At 41.1% G+C, this 21,808-nt stretch overlaps 1 protein-coding gene across 1 annotated transcript in view; it reads right to left on the bottom strand.

Annotated features, from left to right (window-relative positions):
- LOC135571430 (zinc finger protein ZFPM2-like) overlaps positions 1-21,808 on the bottom strand; it is a 41,987-nt gene that overhangs the window by 15,483 nt on the left and 4,696 nt on the right. Inside the window, exons 2-3 of the mRNA XM_065017671.1 lie at positions 6,248-6,385; positions 2,862-2,960 (exon numbers count right to left, since the gene is read on the bottom strand). Coding sequence (XP_064873743.1) covers positions 2,862-2,960; positions 6,248-6,385 — 237 coding nt within the window. The remainder of the gene's footprint in view (positions 1-2,861; positions 2,961-6,247; positions 6,386-21,808) is intronic.

Below are 21,808 nucleotides of genomic sequence, written 5' to 3'. Positions count from 1 at the left end.
CCTCCCTCGTTCATCCACATAGTGAGAGATCCATCATTTAGACACTGCCTTTATAAGCGAGACAAAGTGAGGGTCAGGTGGACAAGTGTGTTGATAATATTCACCAAGGAGGAATTGGAAGTATAGCGAGATATATAATACTCGATTGGCTTATGTTATACGAATGACACTTTCCACACCTTTCAGATGTATACAGAAGCCTATTCACATTCTGCATGTCAAAAGTCAATCTTCCTGTTCTTACACAGTAAATCAAGGATTGTTGAAATGACAGCCTTTAAAAAAATGTGGGTTAAATTGAAGAGAGCGATACAATTCCTGGAGTTAGTGTTGATATCTGGAGTTGATTGAGACGGAGTACTTTTAACTCCACTAAGAGTAACCAGAGCCAGGAAGTTACATCTATGGAGTGATCCACAGATTTGGGAGGGGCTTCATTGTCATATTTCCAAGCATGTCCTGTTACAGATAGATTTTGAAAATGATTTTTAATCTGTGTTTTGATTGTTTGCATTTTATTGTTAATTATCTTATGCCACCCAAAGATAAGAAACGTACAGATTGGGTTAGTTTCGCAAAAATGTAAGTGGTTGGATTTAGAGCAACCGTTAGTGAGATAGTTATTCCAGTTTACGTAGTGTAGGTCGTCTTCATGGACTGGGATTTCTTCCCTACTCTGACAAGCATTCTAAACACAAGTTGTGAGTGATGTAACAGTGCTGGATATCTTCCTGCAAGTTGGCTTCCAACAGACATTGGATGTCACATTGCAAACCAACATAATGTGACACATTAAGACATTTTCAAATAAGGCTTCACACACTTAGAACTCAAAGGAAGTTGATTGTTAATTCAAAACAACACAGAAAAGTGTAAAATGGCAAGGGAGTTGATTAAAAACAACACTGACAATAGTAAAATGGCAAGGGAGTTGATTTAAAAACAACACTGACAATAGTAAAATGGCAAGGGAGTTGATTTAAAAACAACACTGACAATAGTAAAATGGCAAGGGAGTTGATTTAAAAACAACACTGACAATAGTAAAATGGCAAGGGAGTTGATTAAAAACAACACTGACAATAGTAAAATGGCAATTGGAGTTAAATTCAAGTAACTCTCTGAGGGTTGGATATTCACTTAATTTAGTGTTGCTTTACCTCCAAAAAGATCAACACGATGACAAGAGTAGTTTTAACACAACCCGTGGGTGGGACCATATAAACCCCAAATAAGTGTTGCATTTGGAGTTGATTTAACTCTTGCTATTTAACTGAGTTCATTTCCAATATGGCACTTTCAAAAATACCTTTCAGATGTACACGTATACTATACAGTAGATGTATCCTGTATCCCTGACTTCATCACTTCACATAACTATTCTCCTTTCAATAACAACTTTCAGTTGTAGGACTATATACATGTACTATATATATATATATATATAGTATTTACATACATCCCTGGCTTCACCACATCACATCCTGTAATATATCAGAAGTAAAGAGACTGTCTCCCGATGTATCTCCCTGCTCTTACATTTCCAATCCACTCTAGCCCAATGTGGCCGGCCTGGTCTCGCCACTGGTTTACACCCGCTTTGCTCTCCGCCAGTCCCCCTGTGAAAAGGCTTTAGGGACTCAATCATGGGGACTTTGATGTCGTCTGGAGCTGTAATGATTTAACATTGTTCCAGGGATTTCTCTAATCCAACACTGCCATTAAAAATCCATTTTCCATCCCCATCCCTAGTCCGATCCTCCCAGGCCCTCGTAACTTGCTGCTGTATCCGTAACGCTCCTCCGTCTCACTTTGTCTCTCTCTCTCTCTCTCTCTCTCTCTCTCGTTATTCATCTCTCTCTCGCTCTACTCTCTCCCGAAACGTATTATTGGACTTATTATTGGACAGGATCAAATGTACATTTCTTGGCCGTTGGAAAAAGTTATATCCAAGTCAGAGTGGTTGGCGGTGATAATGAATGTTGAAAGTCAATTGAAACTGTATGCCTACAGGCTTATTATTATAGATTGATTATAGAATAGGTTTGTGATTATATAACACAGTTATATTTCACTGTTAGGAAGATGTAACGTTGACAGGACACCACAATTGACATAAAAGTAAAAAATCTCCATAAAAAAAATCATATTTGTTTAAATTTCAAGGTTCATATATAAAATATGTTGTATCCCATCAGAGGAAAGTGTGTATAACCACCTTTCCATATACTGTAATTATTCCCTAAGCCAGTGATTCTCAAACCTCTCCTTGGGGACAATAAGACATTTAACAATTGTGTTATAGCCCAGAACTAACTCACCTGATTCACCTAGTCAAGTGTTTCATGATTAGTTGACCATTTGAATCAGGTCTGCTAGCTGTGGAATAGTTCAAATACTTGGAACGACTGGGGGTCCCACAGGAGAGGTTTGGAAAACCCTTCCCTAAGCAACCTCACCAAAGAGCAGCAAAATCTTGAAGAAAAATACATATTTCTAAACGATCAGATAAAAGGCAGTGTAGCTCATTACTGACATGGATATGATTCTTTATCTCCTTTTAATCATGTTCTGCCCTGAAGGAGAGCAGAGAGAGAGAGGCGATACCACACTGACTGTAGTAATCTGGGACAAAGACTGAATGTCTGTCTGTGCTAGTAATATCACACTAGACAATGGCTACAAAACCATGAAAAGATATGAACCAGATATGCCAGATCCTTTACGTGTATGATTTGTGTTTGTTCCGGTTAATTAACCAACTCATAAGTCCACCACACGTCCAGCAAATTTTGATGAAGTTGTGGTGGATTTATGAGTTGGTTAAATAATCGGGAATGGTGTAGTGTGTGTTGTCTTACTTGGTCCGTCCCACTCTTCCTTGTTCTGTGGCCTTACTCCCGATTTCCCACTGTGTCCATCATCAACCTGTGATTTTGATTGTCCACACTCTTCTTCACCTGAGGAAGGATAATTCAGAGGTCAGCCTCACTCGGCAGCAAAGGGGCCATCTAATGGTAACATCGACTTGGTTATTCTACAGTCAACCTGCTATTCATTTAGACATGAAATGGTTATTACGCACATTTCTTTTTAAAAAACTGTTGAAATATGACTGCAAACTAAAGCATTAGCTGAGTCTATGCTATCTAACTGACGCCGTTCATACTGGGAATGAATGAGAGAGAGAATGTGGTATAGACTTCACAAGTATGCAGCCTCAGGACAGTGACATTAAGCTGTGCTCCTTGAGCAACCTAAACTGGAGTAAATGTCTGATGTGTGTTTATTACAATGCAGTAATGTAACAGTGATGTTCTGCGAAACTAACAGGAAAAGTTCAACATCAGTTGAATGAAGGACATGAGGAAGATTACAGAGAGATTTGCAAAACTACTGTACACAGCTGCTAGCCTGGCATTCATCTATTATTGGTTTAACTGTACTGATGTCTGCTAGAAGGAGTTTGTATTGTAAGGGAGGACGAAATGGAGTTAGCTTGGCTGGGCCTAGAAAAAAAAGAACTTTCTGTTTAGAATGGATGATAACCCTGATATTACAGCCGTAACTGTATGTGCCTGACTGCTCGACGTCTACATAAAGTACGAGACTGACTCCTCTGCTGATGTTAGGTATGTCAGAAGCTTATGAAGCAGGGCTTTGTAAACAAAAAAAGAGCGTAATGATGTGATCTACATGACTTTAAAGACGGCCAGTCAATGTTTTGGTAAAGAATACAGTGATGAGTAATAAAAACATGTGATAAAACAAAGGGTGCTATGACAAACAGCATCCAGGGGTATAAGAGTAGTGGCGGCTGCACTTTTCATAAATAGTATCACCATAATCAAGAACAGATAGAAAGGTTGACTGCACAATCTGCTTCCTGCTGACTAGAGAGGGGCAACATCTGTTTCTATTTTAAAAAAAGACCACTTTAAATCTTAGCTTCTTAACGAGCTCATTCATATGCTTTTTTAAACATTAAATCATTGTCAATTCAAATGCCAAGGTTCGATTATAGAACCACCGGACTGTGGCAATGAGGGTGTATATTCAAAAGTATGCTATTTCAGCCACACCCTATGCTGCCAGGTGTATAAAAGCGAGCACACAGCCACACAATCTCCATAGACAAACATTGGCAGTAGCATTGCCTTACTGAAGAGCTCAGTGACTTTCAACGTGGCACCGTCATAGGAGGCCACCTTTCCAACAAGTCAGTTCGTCAAATTTCTGCCCTGCTCCAGCTGCCCCGGCCAATTGTAAGTGCTGTTATTGTGAAGTGGAAATGTCTACGAGCAATAATAGCTGCCACAAAGTGGTAGGCCACACAAGCTCACAGAACGGGACCACTGAGTGCTGAAGCACGTAGTGCATAAAATCGTCTGTCCTCGGTTGCAACACTCACTACCGCTTTCCAAACTGCCTCTGGAAGCAATGTCAGCACTGTTTGTTGGGAGCTTCATGAAATTGGTTTTTATAGCCGAGCAGCCGCACGCACACAAGCCTAAGATCACCACGCACAATGCCAAGCGTCGGCTGGAGTGGTGTAAAGCTCGCCGACATTGGACTCTGGAGTAGTGGAAACGTGTTCTCTGGAGTGATGAATCACGCTTCACCACCTGGCAGTCCGACGGACAAATCTAGGTTTGGCGGTTGTCAGGAGAATGCAACCTGCCCCAATGCATAGTACCAACTGTAAAGTTTGGTGGAGGAGAAATAATGGTCTGGGGCTGTTTTTCATGGTTCGGGCTACGCCCCTTAGTTTCAGTGAGGGGAAATCTTAAGGCTACAGCATACAATGCTGTAGATGATTCTATGCTTCCAACTTTGTGGGAACAGTTTGGGTGAGGCCCTTTCCTGTTTAAGCATGACAATTCCGTATGCACATAACGAGGTCCATACAGAAACGGTTTGTCGAGATCATGTGGAAGAACTCGATTGACCTGCAAAGAGACCTGACCTCAACCCCATCAAACACCTTTGGAATTAATTGACACGCCAACTGCGAGCCAGGCCTAATCGCCCAACACAAGTCCCTGCAGTAATGTTCCAACATCTAGTGGAAAGCATTCCCAGCAGAGTGGAGTTTGGTATAGCAGGAAAGGGGGGACCAACTCCATATTAATGCCGATGATTTTGGAATGAGATGTTCGACGAGTTCGACTTTTGGTCATTTAGCGTACATGTAAATTGTTTAAAATATATCAAATACATGTCTTCACCTGTAGACAAATATAATTTCGACGAGCACACACAATTACAAAAAAGCAGGTGGCCAAAACATTTTACATTTCATTTGTAGAAATAAATGCACTGAAACATTGTCCCTTTCGTTCCTTAACAGAAAGAACAAAAGGATACTAATTAACTGAAACACCAATTAGAAAGATTTCCCTTCTGAAGATTTCCTCCTTGCAGGTAGTTTATAAAGTTTGCTGTCTCCAAACTTTCTTGAACGCAGGAAATATTGAAATACATTTCAAGGGAAGATTCATCATTTTTAAATAACATATGTACCATTTAAACAGAAAGTGAATTTAAAAAAGGCCTGGGATTGTTGAATTCCAGTACGGGAGACGACAGATATAATATGCTCCCCTCAATGACTCTGGAGCAGTGCGCAAATTAGCCTTGTGTGATCGTAAGGTGTGGCCAGGAGAAATGTGTGTCATTTCATTTCAGTTCAGAGAGCTAGTGATAGTATACTGTAGCCCGGAATGTTGAAACCCTGCAGCGATCATGTTGTTATTGACCTTCTATGACCAATACATTTGTTAATAAAGAAGAGGTTTTTCTCACTCAATGTCGCACTTCTTGTTGAAATTGTATTCTAGAATGAAAAGGCAACAAATGATCCTCCAGCAACAGAGAATGATGGGGGTGGAGTGGAGAGAAAGAGAGGGAAGGAGTGACAGATTCACTCTAGGTGGGTGTTACTGGAGATGTTGAAGAGGGGAATGGAAGATGATTGTGTTTCAGGTTGTTTGTTGTTCCTTCTTTGGGTACTAAAGCCAACTAACTGCCAGTCCCATCAGTTAGATCTAGACAGTATAAAACGTCTGTGCATTTTTCTAGACATTTAGCAGGATAATAAAACCAAAAACTTTGACGACAATTTATTTCCTTAATTGGTTAGACTTTTTCAAAAGAGGTGGGGGATCTCAACAGTTATCAAGTGTTACAGTATATAAAGAAACCAACATATATACTATGGCTAGCATATAAAAAGTAGAAGCATCACCTTTGCTGCTGGAGTCATCTGCATCTTTCACACTTTTGCGGCCGGCATCATCAGAGAGGTTCTCATCCATAGAGTCTTCATAAGACAGCGCCACGTTCTCCTCTAATTCACACAACGTCTGGCCCCCTTCCACACCAACTTCCGAAAAGGGGGAGAGAGAGAACAAAATAGAGAGAGATTGAGAGAATGAGCAAATTCAACATACCAATTAGGATCTGGTGAAAAATACTTGAATCAGTTATAGGACCCATTGCGAGGTCTGGGGTCCGCTCACCAACCAATAATTCACAAAATGGTACAAACACCCAATTGAGACTCTGCATGGAGGATTCTGCATAAATATCCTTAGTCTACAACGTAAAACACTATATTGTCATGGATCCCTCCGGAACTGTCATTGCGCACACTAATTGTATAAATGTGCCCTTTGGTTTCCATTGGGCTGTCGATTATTGTTCCAATGTCCGTTGGTCATGTGAGTACCTGTGCTGTGTTTTGGCTTTCGTGCCGCTTGTGTTGCGCAGATGATTACGGGTCTCGCCCCGGTGTATTTATTCAAGGTACTCCTCGCTCTTTTTTTGTGGTTTCAATCCTGTGTTTTGCATACGCGTTTCTTTGGTCTTCGTCCCCGTGCCTTTACATGGCACGCTGTAATTTGGGTGAAATTTAACATTTAAAAAAAGATGACGCATTCCTGTGCCTGTCTCCCGATCCCTTTAGACCTAACCAAATCATGAGAAAACAAAAAGAAAATTACTTGACACATTGGAAAGAATGAACAAAAAAACAGCAAACAAGAATGATATTTGGCCCTAAACAGAGAGTACGCAGTGGCAGAATACCTGACCACTGTGACTGACCCAAACTTAAGGAAAGCTTTGACTATGTACAGACTCAGTGAGCATAGCCTTACAATTGAAAAAAGCCGCCGTCGGCAGACCTGGCTCTAAAGAGAAGACAGGCTATGTGCACACTGCCCACAAAATGAGGTGGAAACTGAGCTGCACTTCCTAACCTCCTGCCAAATATATGACCATATTAGAGACACATATTTCCCTCAGATTACACAGATCCACAAAGAATTTGAAAACAAATCCAATTTTGATTAACTCCCATATCTATTGGGAGAAATACCCCAGTGTGTCATCACAGCAGCAAGATTTGTGACTTGTTGCCACAAGAAAAGGGCAACCAGTGAAGAACAAACACCATTGTAAATACAACCCATATTTATGTTTATTTATTTTCCTCTTGTGCTTTAACTATTTGCACATAATATGACATTTGTCTTTATTCTTTTGGAACTTTTGTGAGTGTAATGTTCACTGTTTTTTTTATTGTTTATTACACATTTGTTTATTATCTATTTCACATATTTTGGCAATGCAAACATATGTTTCCCATGCCATTAAAGCCCCTTAAATAGAATTGAGAGAGCGTGTGTGAGAGAGAGAGAGAGAGAGATGACAGTCAGTTCAAGCATTCCCAAAATAAGATGTCCACATCAATGATCAATATAATCTGCCTTCGCAGAGGTCTTTCCTCTTCTCAGGCAGAGATTAGACTAGAATAATAGAAAACATTTTTTATCAAGAGAGAAATAGGTTGATACAATCAATGGGTTCTACTCCACTCTGCTTTTAAATTCTGAATAAAAGCATACTCTACACAACAAAGTGGTTATTCCACAGTGAGCAAAACGGGAACTGATCCAAAAGCCTAAGGTTGCACTGCAGGGCTAAATATTGACAAAAGCAAAAGCAAGCCACTGAAGGTAGTCAGAACATAACACACTTTTTTATCTGCCAGTACAATGTTTATTTTTTTCATTTACTCCTGATGCCTTTGGGAAGTTCATATTTGATTAATTTTCCTCCCCTCCACACAATTGTACTCATTTAAATCCCAATGATTCATTGCTGCTCCGAGCTACGCAAATTCTTTGATATTTGTATATTCCTGTTTTTGCTTTAATCAGGGGCGGTGAAGGAATTGCGGCTACCTACCTGCCTGAAGGAATTAGTTCAGGACATTTTCACCTTTGAAATACTGTATGACATTTTTTAAAGTCATTTGAAACTTTGCATATTTACATTCGAATTTATGCTTGGAGACTGACTGAGGATACATGAGGTGTAAAGAGAATATTGGTTTTGCGTGTGTGTGTGTGTGTGTGTGTGTGTGTGTGTGTGTGTGTGTGTGTGTGTGTGTGTGTGTGTGTGTGTATGTTCTTCTAGTTTTGTCGCACCTGGACTACTTTTCAGTCGTGTAGAGACATGACATAGAGCCATGACTACATGGACATCTATTCCACGCAGTAGAATCAGATTTTAAAAAACAGGTAAAAATACACCTTATGGAACAACGGGGACTGTGAAGAGACACACAAAGGCACAGACACACACACACATGATAAGACACGAACTCTACACACACGTACACATGGATGTTTTTATTGTAAATACTGTATGTGATCGTGGAGTAGTGGCCTGAGGGAACACACTAAATGTGTTGTGTAAAGTGTTATGGAATGGAATGTCATGTCAAATTTTAAACTGTATATAACTGTTAATGTTGCTGGACCACAGGATGGGGATCATTAATAAATAAATACAAATATCCTTGTGGGGATCTTCAATCCCCAAAAGTCGCCACAAGGATAGTAACACAAGGAAAAGTATCCCTCGTGTGGACATTTCCCACGTCCGCATAAGGGCAAAGGCTATTTTAAACTTAGGGGTTAGGGTTCAAATTAGAGTCACGTAAGAGGTTAGTGGTTAGGTTTAGGGTTACGGCTTAGGGTAAGGGTTAAGCTTGGGGTTAGGGGTTAGGGAAAATAGGATTTTGAATGGAAATACATTTTAGGTCCCCACACGGAGAGAAGAATATAACGTGTGTATGTGTGTCTGTGTGTGCACTTACACATCTGAGTATGTTTGTGCATGCATGTACGCATGCATGTGTGTGCTCTTAAGCCTTGTTCACACTGCAGGCCTTAATGCTCAAATCAGTTTTGAGCAGTAAGGCCTTTTGTGTGTGTACAGACAGAAGTCATTTGCTGACATGGCTACGCTAGTTGTCAAAGTAACGATGGGTGTGTGCACGGTGGTGTGGGATGATTGGTGGTGGTGCTCGTGCTTCCTATCACTCAGAAGTTATGCAGCAAGCTAAGGTGACAACAATGCCTGCCACGGATGTTTCCCAGTTGCTTAGAATGTTCAAAGTGATAGTGTAAGAACACTTTTTAAAGCCTTAAAGGATAAGATGATCCAACTTTCAAAACGAGTCCTTTCTGGCTAGCCACAGCAGTACAGTATATAGTATAATACAGTATATACAGTAGCTAGGTAGCTGCTTAGCTTTCTAGCACATTCACTCATTTGTTTTTAATCAATTCACAAGCTAGTTAGCTACCACATGTTCTTGTCAAACTGTCAACAGGCAACAGTCTAAAAAACACTTGAGGGCAAATAAATCAGATTTGACCATTCATACACAGGTCGCATGGCCAGGAATCAGGAATCAGATTTGACCATTCATACACAGGTCGCATGGCCAGGAATCAGGAATCAGATTTGACCATTCATACACAGGTCGCATGGCCAGGAATCAGGAATCAGATTTGACCATTCATACACAGGTCGCATGGCCAGGAATCAGGAATCAGATTTGACCATTCATACACAGGTCGCATGGCCAGGAATCAGGAATCAGATTTGACCATTCATACACAGGTCGCATGGCCAGGAATCAGGAATCAGATTTGACCATTCATACACAGGTCGCATGGCCAGGAATCAGGAATCAGATTTGACCATTCATACACAGGTCGCATGGCCAGGAATCAGGAATCAGATTTGACCATTCATACACAGGTCGCATGGCCAGGAATCAGGAATCAGATTTGACCATTCATACACAGGTCGCATGATCAGGAATCAGATTTGACCATTCATACACAGGTCGCATGGCCAGGAATCAGGAATCAGATTTGTATCTGACTTCAAACTACCTACGACGGTGTTTGAAATGTGGCTTGAAATATCCGACTCAGTGTGCTTTTTGGCTGTTCGATTTGAGTCCCTTAAAACTGACAATGTCAACAGACTTTACTCCCTCTTATTCTTACACACAGCGTGAGAGCGCCATTGAGAGCATCTTGTCTGGCTGCATCACCGCTTGGTATGGCAACTGCTCTGCATCTGACTGTAAGGTGCTACAGAGGGTAGTGCGTACGACCGAGTACTTCACTGGGGCCGAGCTCCCTGCCATCCTGGACCTCTATACCAGGCGGTGTCAGAGGAAGGCCCTAAAAATGTTCAAAGACTTCATCCTCCCAAGTCAGGCTGTTATCTCGGCTACCGCATGGCAAGCGAAAATCCCTTTGAGCATGGTGAAGTTATTAATGACACTTTGAATGGTGTATCAATACACCCAGTAACTAAAGACACAGGCTTACTAACTCAGTTGCCAGAGAGGAAGGAAACCACTCAGGGGTTTCACCATGGGACCAATGGTTACTTTAAAACAATTACATAGTTTATTAATGGCTGTGATAAGAGAAAACTGAGGATGGATCAACAACATTGTAGCTACTCCACTAACGCAATTGACAGAGTGAAAAGGAAGACCGTACAGAATAAAAATATTCCAAAACATGCATCCTGTTTGCAACAAGGCACTAAAGTAATACTGCAAAAAATGTGGCAAAGCAATTCACTGTTTGTCCTGAATACAAAGTGTTATGTTCGGGGCAAATCCAATACAACATATTACTGAGTACCAGTCTCCATATTTTCAACCATAGTGGTGGCTGCATCATGTTATTGGTCTGCTTGTATTTATTATGGATCCCCATTATTTGCTGCCAAGGGAGCAGCTACTCTTCCTGGCGTCCAGCAACATTAAGGCAGTTACATATATTTAATTTCATAATACTTTTCACAACACATTAAGTGTGTGCCCTCGTGCCACTACCTTACTAAGCACATACGTATATACACACAATACAAAATCAGTTAACTGATGTGGAATAGAGTTCCATGTAGCCATGGCTGTTGTAATCATTAAGGAGTTATTCAGGATAAGAAGAAACAGAATGGAGCTAAGCACAGGCATAGAGGAAAACCTGGTTCAGTCTGCTTTACACCAGACAGAGTACATGTGTACGTGTGTGTAGAGTGCGTGTGTTATCATGTGTATGCGTGTGTCTGTCTCTTCACAGTCCCCACTGTTCCATAAGTTATATTTATATCTGTAACGATGACGCCGTGAGTCGAGAAGCAGGTGCAGGTGAAACGTTTAATGAAAACAACAAACATGAAACAAGACAGAGTAACAGAAGCGAGGTAACATGAACGCAGGTGCAATACCAACTGAGGATTGAACAAAAGGAAGGGACCTAAAAAGAGGAGGTTATGAGGTCCAGGTGTGAGTCATAACAATGAGTGCCAGGTGTGCGTAATGATGAGTGCCAGGTGTTAGCAATGATGATTCCCAGGACCGGTGGATAGTATTCCGGAGCAGGAGTAGACGTGACAGTATCTGTTTTTTAAATCGGATTCTACTGCTAGCATCAGTTAACTGATGTGGAATAAAAAATCAACAGAATGGTGCTAAACACAGACAAGAGGAAAACCTGGTTCAGTCTGAGCAATTGGGGGAGAAGGGCCTTGATGGTCACTTTGACAGAACCCCTAGAGTTCCTCTGTGGAGATGAGAGAACCTTCCGGGAAAAAATCGATAGAATTTGTTTCTCCAATCAAGTTGTAGAAATGATGATCAATAGAAACGGGATGCACCTGAACTCAATTTCATGTCTCATAGCAAAGGGTCTGAATACTTATGTAAATAAAGTATTTCTGTTTAAATTTTTAATAAATGTGCAAACATAAAAAATAAAACTGTTTTGCTTTGTCATTATGGGGTATTGTGTGTAGATTTATGAGGAAATTTAATCCAGTTTAGAATAAGGCTGTAATGTAATAAAATGATGAAATTGGGAATGGCTCTGAATACTTTCTGAATGCACTGTACTGTACATATCTACCTCAATTACCTCGTACCCTGCACATCAACTCGGTACTGGTACCGTGTATATAGCCAAGTTATCATTACTCATTGTGTATTTATTCCTTCTTTTATTGTTTTTCTATTATTTAACTTTTTTTCTGTCTTCATTGTTGGTAAGGGCCTATACGAATTTCACTGTTAGTCTACACCTGTTGTTTACGAAGCATGTGACAAATACAATTTGATTGATTGATTGGGTGGATTTTGTTGTAATTCACTTGTTGATAAAGCTCACTAAAAAAAACATTTTTATAAGTTCTGGTAGTCTGACTGTGATACGAACAATACAAATGTACATAAATGGATGAGGGAGAAGCATTCCTTCTCTCAAACACTGACTGAATCAGAAGAGCTAGAGAAACCACAACACATAGAGACACACACACACACACACACTAACCTACAAAATAAAATATGCAGGTATGATCTGAGTGACTGTAAATTACATGGTTATGTTTGTCTCCCTCCTGCGATGTAATAGGAGTGTGTTTGCAAGGTGATAGCGCCAGTGCACTCTATCAGCTGGCTCCACAGTACAGTATGGGGCCTGTATCACAGAGCTGGGGCCCTCCACAGGTCCCCTAATTAGAGGTGAGGTAATTGAATGTGGAAATCATTCCTGAGCCTCAGCCACTACACTGCCTCTATACCATGCACACTCACGGACAGACGCACGCACGCACGCACGCAAGCACACACACATACGCACACATACACACAAACACACACAATGCTGGCTGATGCCTGGCTCCTGGTTTTCGAACCTGGTGACCGTAGCTTGCTTGGCCCAGGGACACAGCACTGCAGCAGCACCTGAGACTTCAATAGAAGTCAATGTGATCTGAAGTGTTTCTCAACCTACGGTCCCTGGACCTGAACTCGTCCTCGGCCTTAGTGCAATGGTTAGCATCTCCATAGACATGCATCTTACCAGTGTTCGTAATAACACTAAGGCGTGAAACCTAAGAAGCATTTTCAAATCAATCAGCCCATTGTCACTTCATTAGGAACAGATGTCTCATGTTTTGAGGAAGCATGCAACTGGCATGCTGACTGCTGGAATGTCCACCAGAGCTGTTGCCGGAGAACTAAATGTTCATTTCTCTACCATAGGACTGTCATTTTAGAGAATTTGGCAGTTCGTCCAACCAGCCTCACAATCGCAGACCACGTGTAACTACGCCAGCCCAGGACCTCCACATCAAGCTTCTTCACCTGTGGTATCGTCTAAGACCAGCCACCTGGACAACTGATGAAACTGTGGGTTTGTACAACTTAAGAATGTCTGCACAAACGGTCAAAAACGGTCTCAGGGAAGCTCATCTGCGGGCACCTCGTCCTCACCAGGGTCTTGACCTGACTTCAGTTTGGCGTCGTAACCGCTTTCAGAAGGTAAATGCTCACCTTTGATGGCCACTGGCATGCTGGAGAAGTGTACTCTTCACGGATGAATCGTGGTTTCAACTGTACCGGGCAGATGGCAGACAGCATGTATGGAGTCGTGTGGGCGAGCGGTCTGCTCATGTCAATGTTGTGAACAGAGTGCATTTTATCGATTGCAATTTGTATGTACAGAGATACCGTGACGAGATTCTGAGGCCCGTTGTCGTACCATTCATCCGCCGCCATCAACTCGTGTTTCTGCATGATAATGCACTGCTCCATGTCACAAGGATCTGTACACAATTCCTGGAAGCTGAAAATGTCCCAGTTCTTCCTGCATATTCACCAGACATGTCACCCCATTGAGCATGTTTGGGATGCTCTGGGTCGACAATGTTCCACAGGCCACAATCAACAGCCTGATCAACTCTTTAGCAAATGGTGGTCACACCGCTACCTTTTTGTTTTGTTTTGTTTTTTGTTTTTTTAATTATACCCCTTTTTCACCCCAATTTTGTGGTATCCAATTGTTAGTAGCTACTATCTTGTCTCATCTCTACAACTCCCGTACGGGCTCGGGAGAGACAAAGGTTGAAAGTCATGCGTCCTCCGATACACAACCCAACCAAGCCACACTGCTTCTTAACACAGCACGCATCCAACCCGGAAGCCAGCTGCACCACTGTGTCGGAGGAAACACTGTGCACCTGGCAACCTTGGTTAGCGCGCACTGCGCCCGCCACAGGATATCCCTACCAGACAAATCCTCCCTACCCCGGACAGCGCTAGGCCAATTGTGCGTCGCCCCACGGACCTCCTAGTCGCGGCCGGTTACGACAGAGCCTGGGTGCGAACCCAGAGTCTCTGGTGGCACAGCTGGCGCTGCAGTACAGCGCTGCAGTACAGCGCCCTTAACCACTGCGCCACCCGGGAGGCTCGCTACCTTTTTTTAAAGAATCTATGACCAACATTCCCAGTCATGTGAAATCCATGGATTAGAACCTAATTTATGAATTTCAATTGAGTGATTTCCTTATATGAACCGTAACTCAGATTGTTGCATGTTGCATTTATATTTTAGTTGGGTTTTAGTTATTGAATTCTCCAGGGCGTGTACTCCTCTACCTTAGGTCTTAAGACCACAAACTCTAAATGTCCTTCGGCTATAGGGAAATTCTACTTCAATCATTAAAACATAAAACCATAAAACAGGGCAGGGACTTGGGAGGATTGATCATATGATATAAACGGGACCCTTCACTGAGAAAAATAAAAAGGGTAACACCCAGATTTGGTTAAACTCAGAAAAGGGCACAATCCTTAGTGACAATGATTTATACATAGGTGTGGTTTATGCTTCTCCCTCAGATTCAGTTTTCTGATCATCTCCAAAGAGAGACCAACCAGTTTCAAGATGAGGGGAATGTCAGTTTGTGTAGGGATTTTAATGCTAGAACAGCTTCTGAACCGCAAAGCCTGAGGGTAATAGACATACAGTACATTTGGACGTCCCTCCATATGCCCCACTAGTAATAGAAATAGCCCTGACCAGGTAGTAAACTAAAATGGAAAGGAGAGTGCATCTCTTCTTTGGGAAGATTCACCTACTGCTCAGCTCTTGTGACCAATGTTGTTGACTATGCAATCTCAGACTTGAACCCCTCCACCATTAATGCATTCACTGTCAGACCACAGACACCATTACGGGCGGGAGTTTGTGTACACTGATTAATCTAAATAAAATATACAGATGGGCCCCTGACATCGCAGCACACTTAAACACAGCAGTGCATTGCCCAGAAATTACAATCTGTATCACTGATTTCCTTTCAAGTACATTCAGCCCAAACCTCCCTGACATAAATTTGGCTGTGAATAAATGAAATGAGATATATCATAAAGTAGCCACAAAACTAAATTTATGCAAACAGGGGGAAAAAATTACAATTGGAAACCTCAAAAAGGGAAATTGTTTGATGCTGAAAGTAATCTCATAAGAAAATGTTTTAGAGCTTAATCAAGTAGAAAACATCACCAACCACAGGATAGAGACGTTCGGCAACAATATTGTGACACATGGAAAGAATACAAACAAAATCTAAGATGGAAGAAATGGAAGCATTTTGGAAATACTCTGAAAGAGATTGAAGATTGTTCTGGGAGAAATGGAATGTTTTAAATGGAAAACAAAGGAATGACCTAGCCATTCAAAATGGTAACATTTGGATATTTTATTTTAGAAAACCTCTATGAAATAATACCATCAGAAGACCTTACTTTAAATCCCCAAAATATTCAAGAAAAACAGCTCCTTACAACACACAATTAAAAACAACCAGAACCCAATAGACTACCAACTTACACAGGCTTACACAGGCTGAACTTTCAAAGAAAATACAACACCTTAAACCTGGAAAGGCATGTGGCCCTGGCAGAATCAAGAATAAAATGCTTAAACACAGTACTCCTGATCTGCAGAGCTATCAGAGATACAAAACATAGACAGATCCTGACCAAATACAGGCTCAGTGATCACTAATTGGCTATCGAAAAAAGGGAGACACAAAAAGACATGGCTATCCAAAGAGGAGTGTGTATGTGGTCACTGCACAACAGGGGAGGTAGAGACAGAGATGCAGAAATACTCCCAAATATTTTTCAAGAAAATATCTCAATGAATTCCCAACTTCTATGCATTTACTAATGACATAAAGCTGTGAATTTGGATGAGGGAGAAACCTAAAATATTACTGCCAGATACAGTATGTACGTATAAGATTGCCATAGTCTTAGGGATATCCCATGGCCATTAACTACTTGAAGTATTTACATTGTATATAACTTACAAGTAATAGTGTGACCATCATACATGTACATTTGGTTTTTTATTTATTTGCCAATATATATATATTTTTATAATCTTATTTTTTATTTTTTATAAAATGTATCAACCGAAGATTACACAATACAACAGCAGTATTGTTGTACCTGTATACATGATTATATGTACTATTATTATTATTACTACTGAAATTAACTGTATTTCATTATCCTCATTGCATCGTACTGTATTTACTGAAATGCTATACCACTATACTGCTTTGGAAAAATCTACAAATTGTATTTCATGCCAATAATGCGATCAGAATTTTTATTTCAGAGAGAGAGAGAGCATAGCACTCTCCACATGCCCCTCCTGCCCGGCTGCCACACATCAAACACGCAGCTGTGGCACCTTGGCTGGGGACAAGGGAATCCGATCCACCACGTTACGCTGTGCGGTGCCATGCTGCATTGTGTGTCCAATCTCCTCAGTGCCGTGACTAACGGCTCTCTCTATCTCTGGCCTCTCTCTATATCACTCACTCTTTCTCACTCTTTACTCTCTCTCCCTCTCTCTATTTCTCCCTAGGTCTGTGCTGCTATCACCTCAGGGCTGTTTTCAGTGGGCCAGGAATCGAGAGAGAGAGAGAGAGAGAGAGAGAGAGAAAGCACAACCTGAGACCTAAATTAACTGTTGTTTACCTCCAGGACTTGAGGGAAGATAAAAATGTCTCCCTCAACATTGCATCAGTTTAGCCTTTTAGATCATAATGAATAAGGTCATATGGACATGGAAGACCTGATCCTAGCTCAGAAATCCTACCCTGAGATTTTTTGTGGCCTTTTTCTGACTTGTTCTCTGAACATTTACCATCTGTAACAAATAGTCCCAGATTAATGTTGAAAAATCTGCATGCAAATTTTAGTTTTCGGTTCAAAGAAACAATGTGATTGAGATTCGTCTTCCCCCATTTTTGTTGGAACCATCTTCTTCTCGCATGCATAAAGAGTTATTAGTGCAGTGTATTAAAGACGCTTGTTTCATTCCCACATTACCATAATCCTACCCACGTGCATCTCTGGGCTTTCTTCCTCACCATGAAGACTGATTGTTTATTTCCATCTTTAAATGAGATTAGGAAGACTGATTGCACAGCCCTTAACCACCAAAGGTTCAAATCCCCCAGAATAATGAATGTCGCCCCCCCTTTTTAACTGGGAGAGAGGAGAGGAGCACCAATACTTCCTTAAGTGTTGCCTCTTGTATTTAGTGTCAACAAAATAAAGCCTAAACTTCACAATAGAGGGACACCGGTAGTGTTAACACTCAGAAAGGAAAGGAGACGGAAGGACAGTTGACCTGGGTTTGTCCTTGACTTGCTTACTGTTCCCCCTGTTTGAAGAGATCTAGAGATTTTGATCTAGTTGCAACAGTCAAACTGTTGATTCCTTGGTGGCTGGTCTGGCTGCCTCACATCAACCAATCTGTGTTTATCAGACCTGTCTGTCTTCCCTTCCAATTTATCACCTTCACTCTCCTCTTCAGACCCAAGACCCTCTCCTCTCCCTCTCTCCCTCTCTCTCTCACTCACGGTTCAATTTCAATTACAGTTTTTCTCAATTGCTAAAACACAATTTCTGAAACCTTGCTCCATTTCCTGAAAACATTAAACACAAAACCTCATCTTCAAGCACTATTTACATAACCTCTGACTCCTCTTGCAAAATGAAACATTCGCCTCAAAACAGTTTTGCCTGTGTTCAAAATCAAACACTGCTCTCAAATCATAAACAAAGTGATCAAATTTATATATAGTCTCAAGCAAAAATAGAAAACACATTCAAAACATACAATTCTCAGGGAGAAGTACATTTTTAATCTAAAAAAATATTCATATTTTTACGTCATTGTCTTTTGATCAGAAATACTTTTCTGCTTTGCACTTTGCAATTTAGATTTTTGTTCTTCCTCCTCCATGTACCCCTATTTTTACAGTACTGTACCCTGCATCTCACAAACTTGTCCTTTGTCTCTGTGATACTGTAATTCTTGTTCTTTGTTGATATGAACCTGCAACCAGTCAAAATCTATTGAGCAGTCAGTACTGTTAATAAATGTAAAGCACAATGTTCAGGGCCATACAATTTGTCTATTGTACTGTATACAGCCTACAATGCACTGTACTACAGTATCCATTCTCAGACGTTCTCCTTCCCACCTTCAACAACCTGTTTGCTCTCTGAACTGGTTTATATTGGTTGTGTCGCATCATTTGAAACAGGTTAAATCAATTTTGAGTGGTTGTGTTCAATCAATGACATGGGTTCTCTATTTGTATTTGATTGTTGCCACTTGTGTTTACCAGTATGGATGACATGTGCATTAGAGTGCAGAATGTGTTTTGAGTATGAGAATGTGTTTAGAGTTTTGCCGAAAAGTCTAAGTGAGATCTGCATGGGTCTGTGTAATCTGAGGGAAATATGTGTCTCTAATATGGTCAAACAGTTGGCAGAACGTTAGGAAGTGCAGCTCAGTTTCCACCTCATTTTGTGGGCAGTGTGCACATAGCCTGTCTTATCTTGAGAGCCAGGTCTGCCGACGGCGGCCTCTCTCCATAGCACGGCTATGCTCACTGAGTCTGTAAATAGTCAAAGCTTTCCTTAAATCAAATCAAATGTATTTATATAGTTCTTCTTACATCAGCTGATTTATCAAAGTACTGTACAGAAACCCAGCCTAAAACCCCAAACAGCAAACAATGCAGGTGTAGAAGCACGGTGGCTAGGAAAAACTCCCTAAAAAGGCTCAAATCTAGGAAGAAACCTAGAGAGAAACCAGGCTATGAGGGGTGGCCTCTTCTGGCTGTGCCGGGTGGAGATTATAACAGAACATGGCCAAGATGTTCAAATGTTCATAAATGACCAGCAGGGTCAAATAATAATAATCACAGTAGTTGTTGAGGGTGCAACAAGTCAGCACCTCAGGAGTAAATGTCAGTTGGCTTTTCATAGCCGATTATTCAGAGTATCTCTACCGCTCCTGCTGTCTCTAGATAGCTAAGAACAGCAGGTCTGGGACAGGTAGCACGTCCAGTGAACAGGTCAGGGTTTCATAACCGCAGGCAGAACAGTTGAAACTGGAGCAGCAGCTTTGGTCAGTCATACTGGTCAGGTATTCTGTCACTGTGCACTCTCTGTATAGGGCCAAACAGCGTTCTAGTTTTCTAATTTTTTTGTTAACTTTTTTCAATGTGTCAAGCAATTATCTCTTTGTTTTCTCATGATTTGGTTGGGTCTAACTGAGTTGCTGTCCTGGGGATCTCTGGGGTCTGTTTGTGAACAGAGCCCCAGGACCAATTTACTTAGGTTCATCTCTCTGTAGGTGATGGCTTTGTTATCGAAGGTTTGGGAATCGCTTCCTTTTAGGTGGGTGTAGAATTTAACGGCTATTTTCTGGATTTTGATCATTAGCGGGTATCGGCCTAATTCTGCTCTGCCTGCATTATTTGCTGTTTTATGTTGTACTCTGGGGATATTTTTGCAGAATTCTGCATGCAGAGTATTAATTTGGTGATTGTCCCATTTTGTGAATTCTTGGTTGGTGAGCGGATCCCAGACATCACATCCATAAAGGGCAATGGGTTCTATAAATTATTCAAGTATTTTTTGCCAGATCATACTTAGTATATCGAATTTTATGTAATAGAGTTAGAAGGCCCTTCTTGCGTTGTCTCTAAGATTGTTCACAGCATTGTGGAAGTTAACATTCTTTTTTTGGGGGGGGGGGGGGGGCAACGGTGTCCAGATGGAATTTGTATTTGTTGTCCTTGCAACTGGACCTTCTTTGGAACACCATCATTTTGGTCTTACTGAGATGTACTGTCAGGGCCCCTTGTCTGACAGAATCTGTGCAGAAGATCTAGGTGTTGCTGTAGACCCTCCTTGGTTAGGGACAGGAGCACCAGATCATCAGAAAACAGGAGACATTGGACTTCAGACTCTAGTAGGGTTAGGCCTTCTCTCTCTCTCTCTCTCTCTCTCTCTCTCTCTTTCTCTACAGTCAAATCCTTTCTGAACTTCACCGATTATTCAAATTACAACAAGGAATTAAATTAAGCGAATTACAGAACAAAATCAACTTCCTTCCTCTCTGAATCAAATCCTTTACATTTACAATACATTAGAACACACTGATTATCCTGCCATACTTTGAGGAAAATCCACCTCCCTCTGTGCAGAAAAACTAATCAATGAAAGAATTCAACCCTGCAGTGTTTTTTTTCTTCACAACTCGCAGACTAGATATTGGTATCGATGTTATTCAACAACAACAAACAGAAGGGAGATCGTGTAACTGATAATGGTGGTTGACTAACACAAGCATTGATCCCTGCAAGCTAACTGAAGGTTAACCTGAAAATAAAAGGGATTTTGTTGCCGCAGGCTTGCTGGACATCACTAATAGCAAATCTACAAACACTGGAACATATAAAGATTTGTCAAATAAACATCTTGTTTGTCTTGCTTTTTTACATTGATTATATCAGAAAAGAACAAGGCCAATTTCAATGGATTGCAATGATTGTGTCAATTCTGGAATTAAGCAGTTCACACCAGTTTGTACCTCATTTTTCCATCACAAAACAAACTTTAAAAGTTTTTCCAGTGTGGTTAATTGAAGACAGATTATATTATTTAATGCACATTTTCTCTGCATATTGAGGAACAACAGAAAGTTGCCCAAACAGTCCATACAATTCATTCATTCACTCTCATCAACTCCAATACTTTCTAACCAGCCTCTCAACACAATAGCCCCAAATGTACACCACAGTAAATCTACCCCAAAAGGGAAACACTGTAACAAATCAACACCTTTCATTCATCCGAGGAAGTAGTTATCAACCCCCCTCATTTAACAAAGAAAGCAGTCATCAACACCTTTCATAACCTCCCACAGGGTCTGACTTGGCCAGACCGCTCAGTGCTCCGCTTGCTAACAGAGAGGATCACCTGACAACAGTCCTTTCATCCCTGTGCCATCTTGGTCGCAGTGATATCCATCATCAACGTGAAACGATGCAGAGTATTGTTTTATAATATTGTAGAGGGGGAGAGAAAGGAACATGAACTCCTCTTAGTCAGGTCCCAACTACTGTACATGTGTCAATCGCTCTTACCCAATTAGAGTTAAGTGCCTTGCTCAAAGGCACATTGACAGATTTTCACCTAGTACGATCTGGAATTAAAAAACGGAAAACTTTTGGATACTGGCCGAACGCT

Source organism: Oncorhynchus nerka, linkage group LG4 (genome assembly GCF_034236695.1).
Source record: "Oncorhynchus nerka isolate Pitt River linkage group LG4, Oner_Uvic_2.0, whole genome shotgun sequence".
Lineage (NCBI taxonomy): Eukaryota > Metazoa > Chordata > Actinopteri > Salmoniformes > Salmonidae > Oncorhynchus > Oncorhynchus nerka.
Note: the sequence above shows the minus strand (reverse complement) of the source record. Positions and strands in the feature narration are given on the sequence as shown.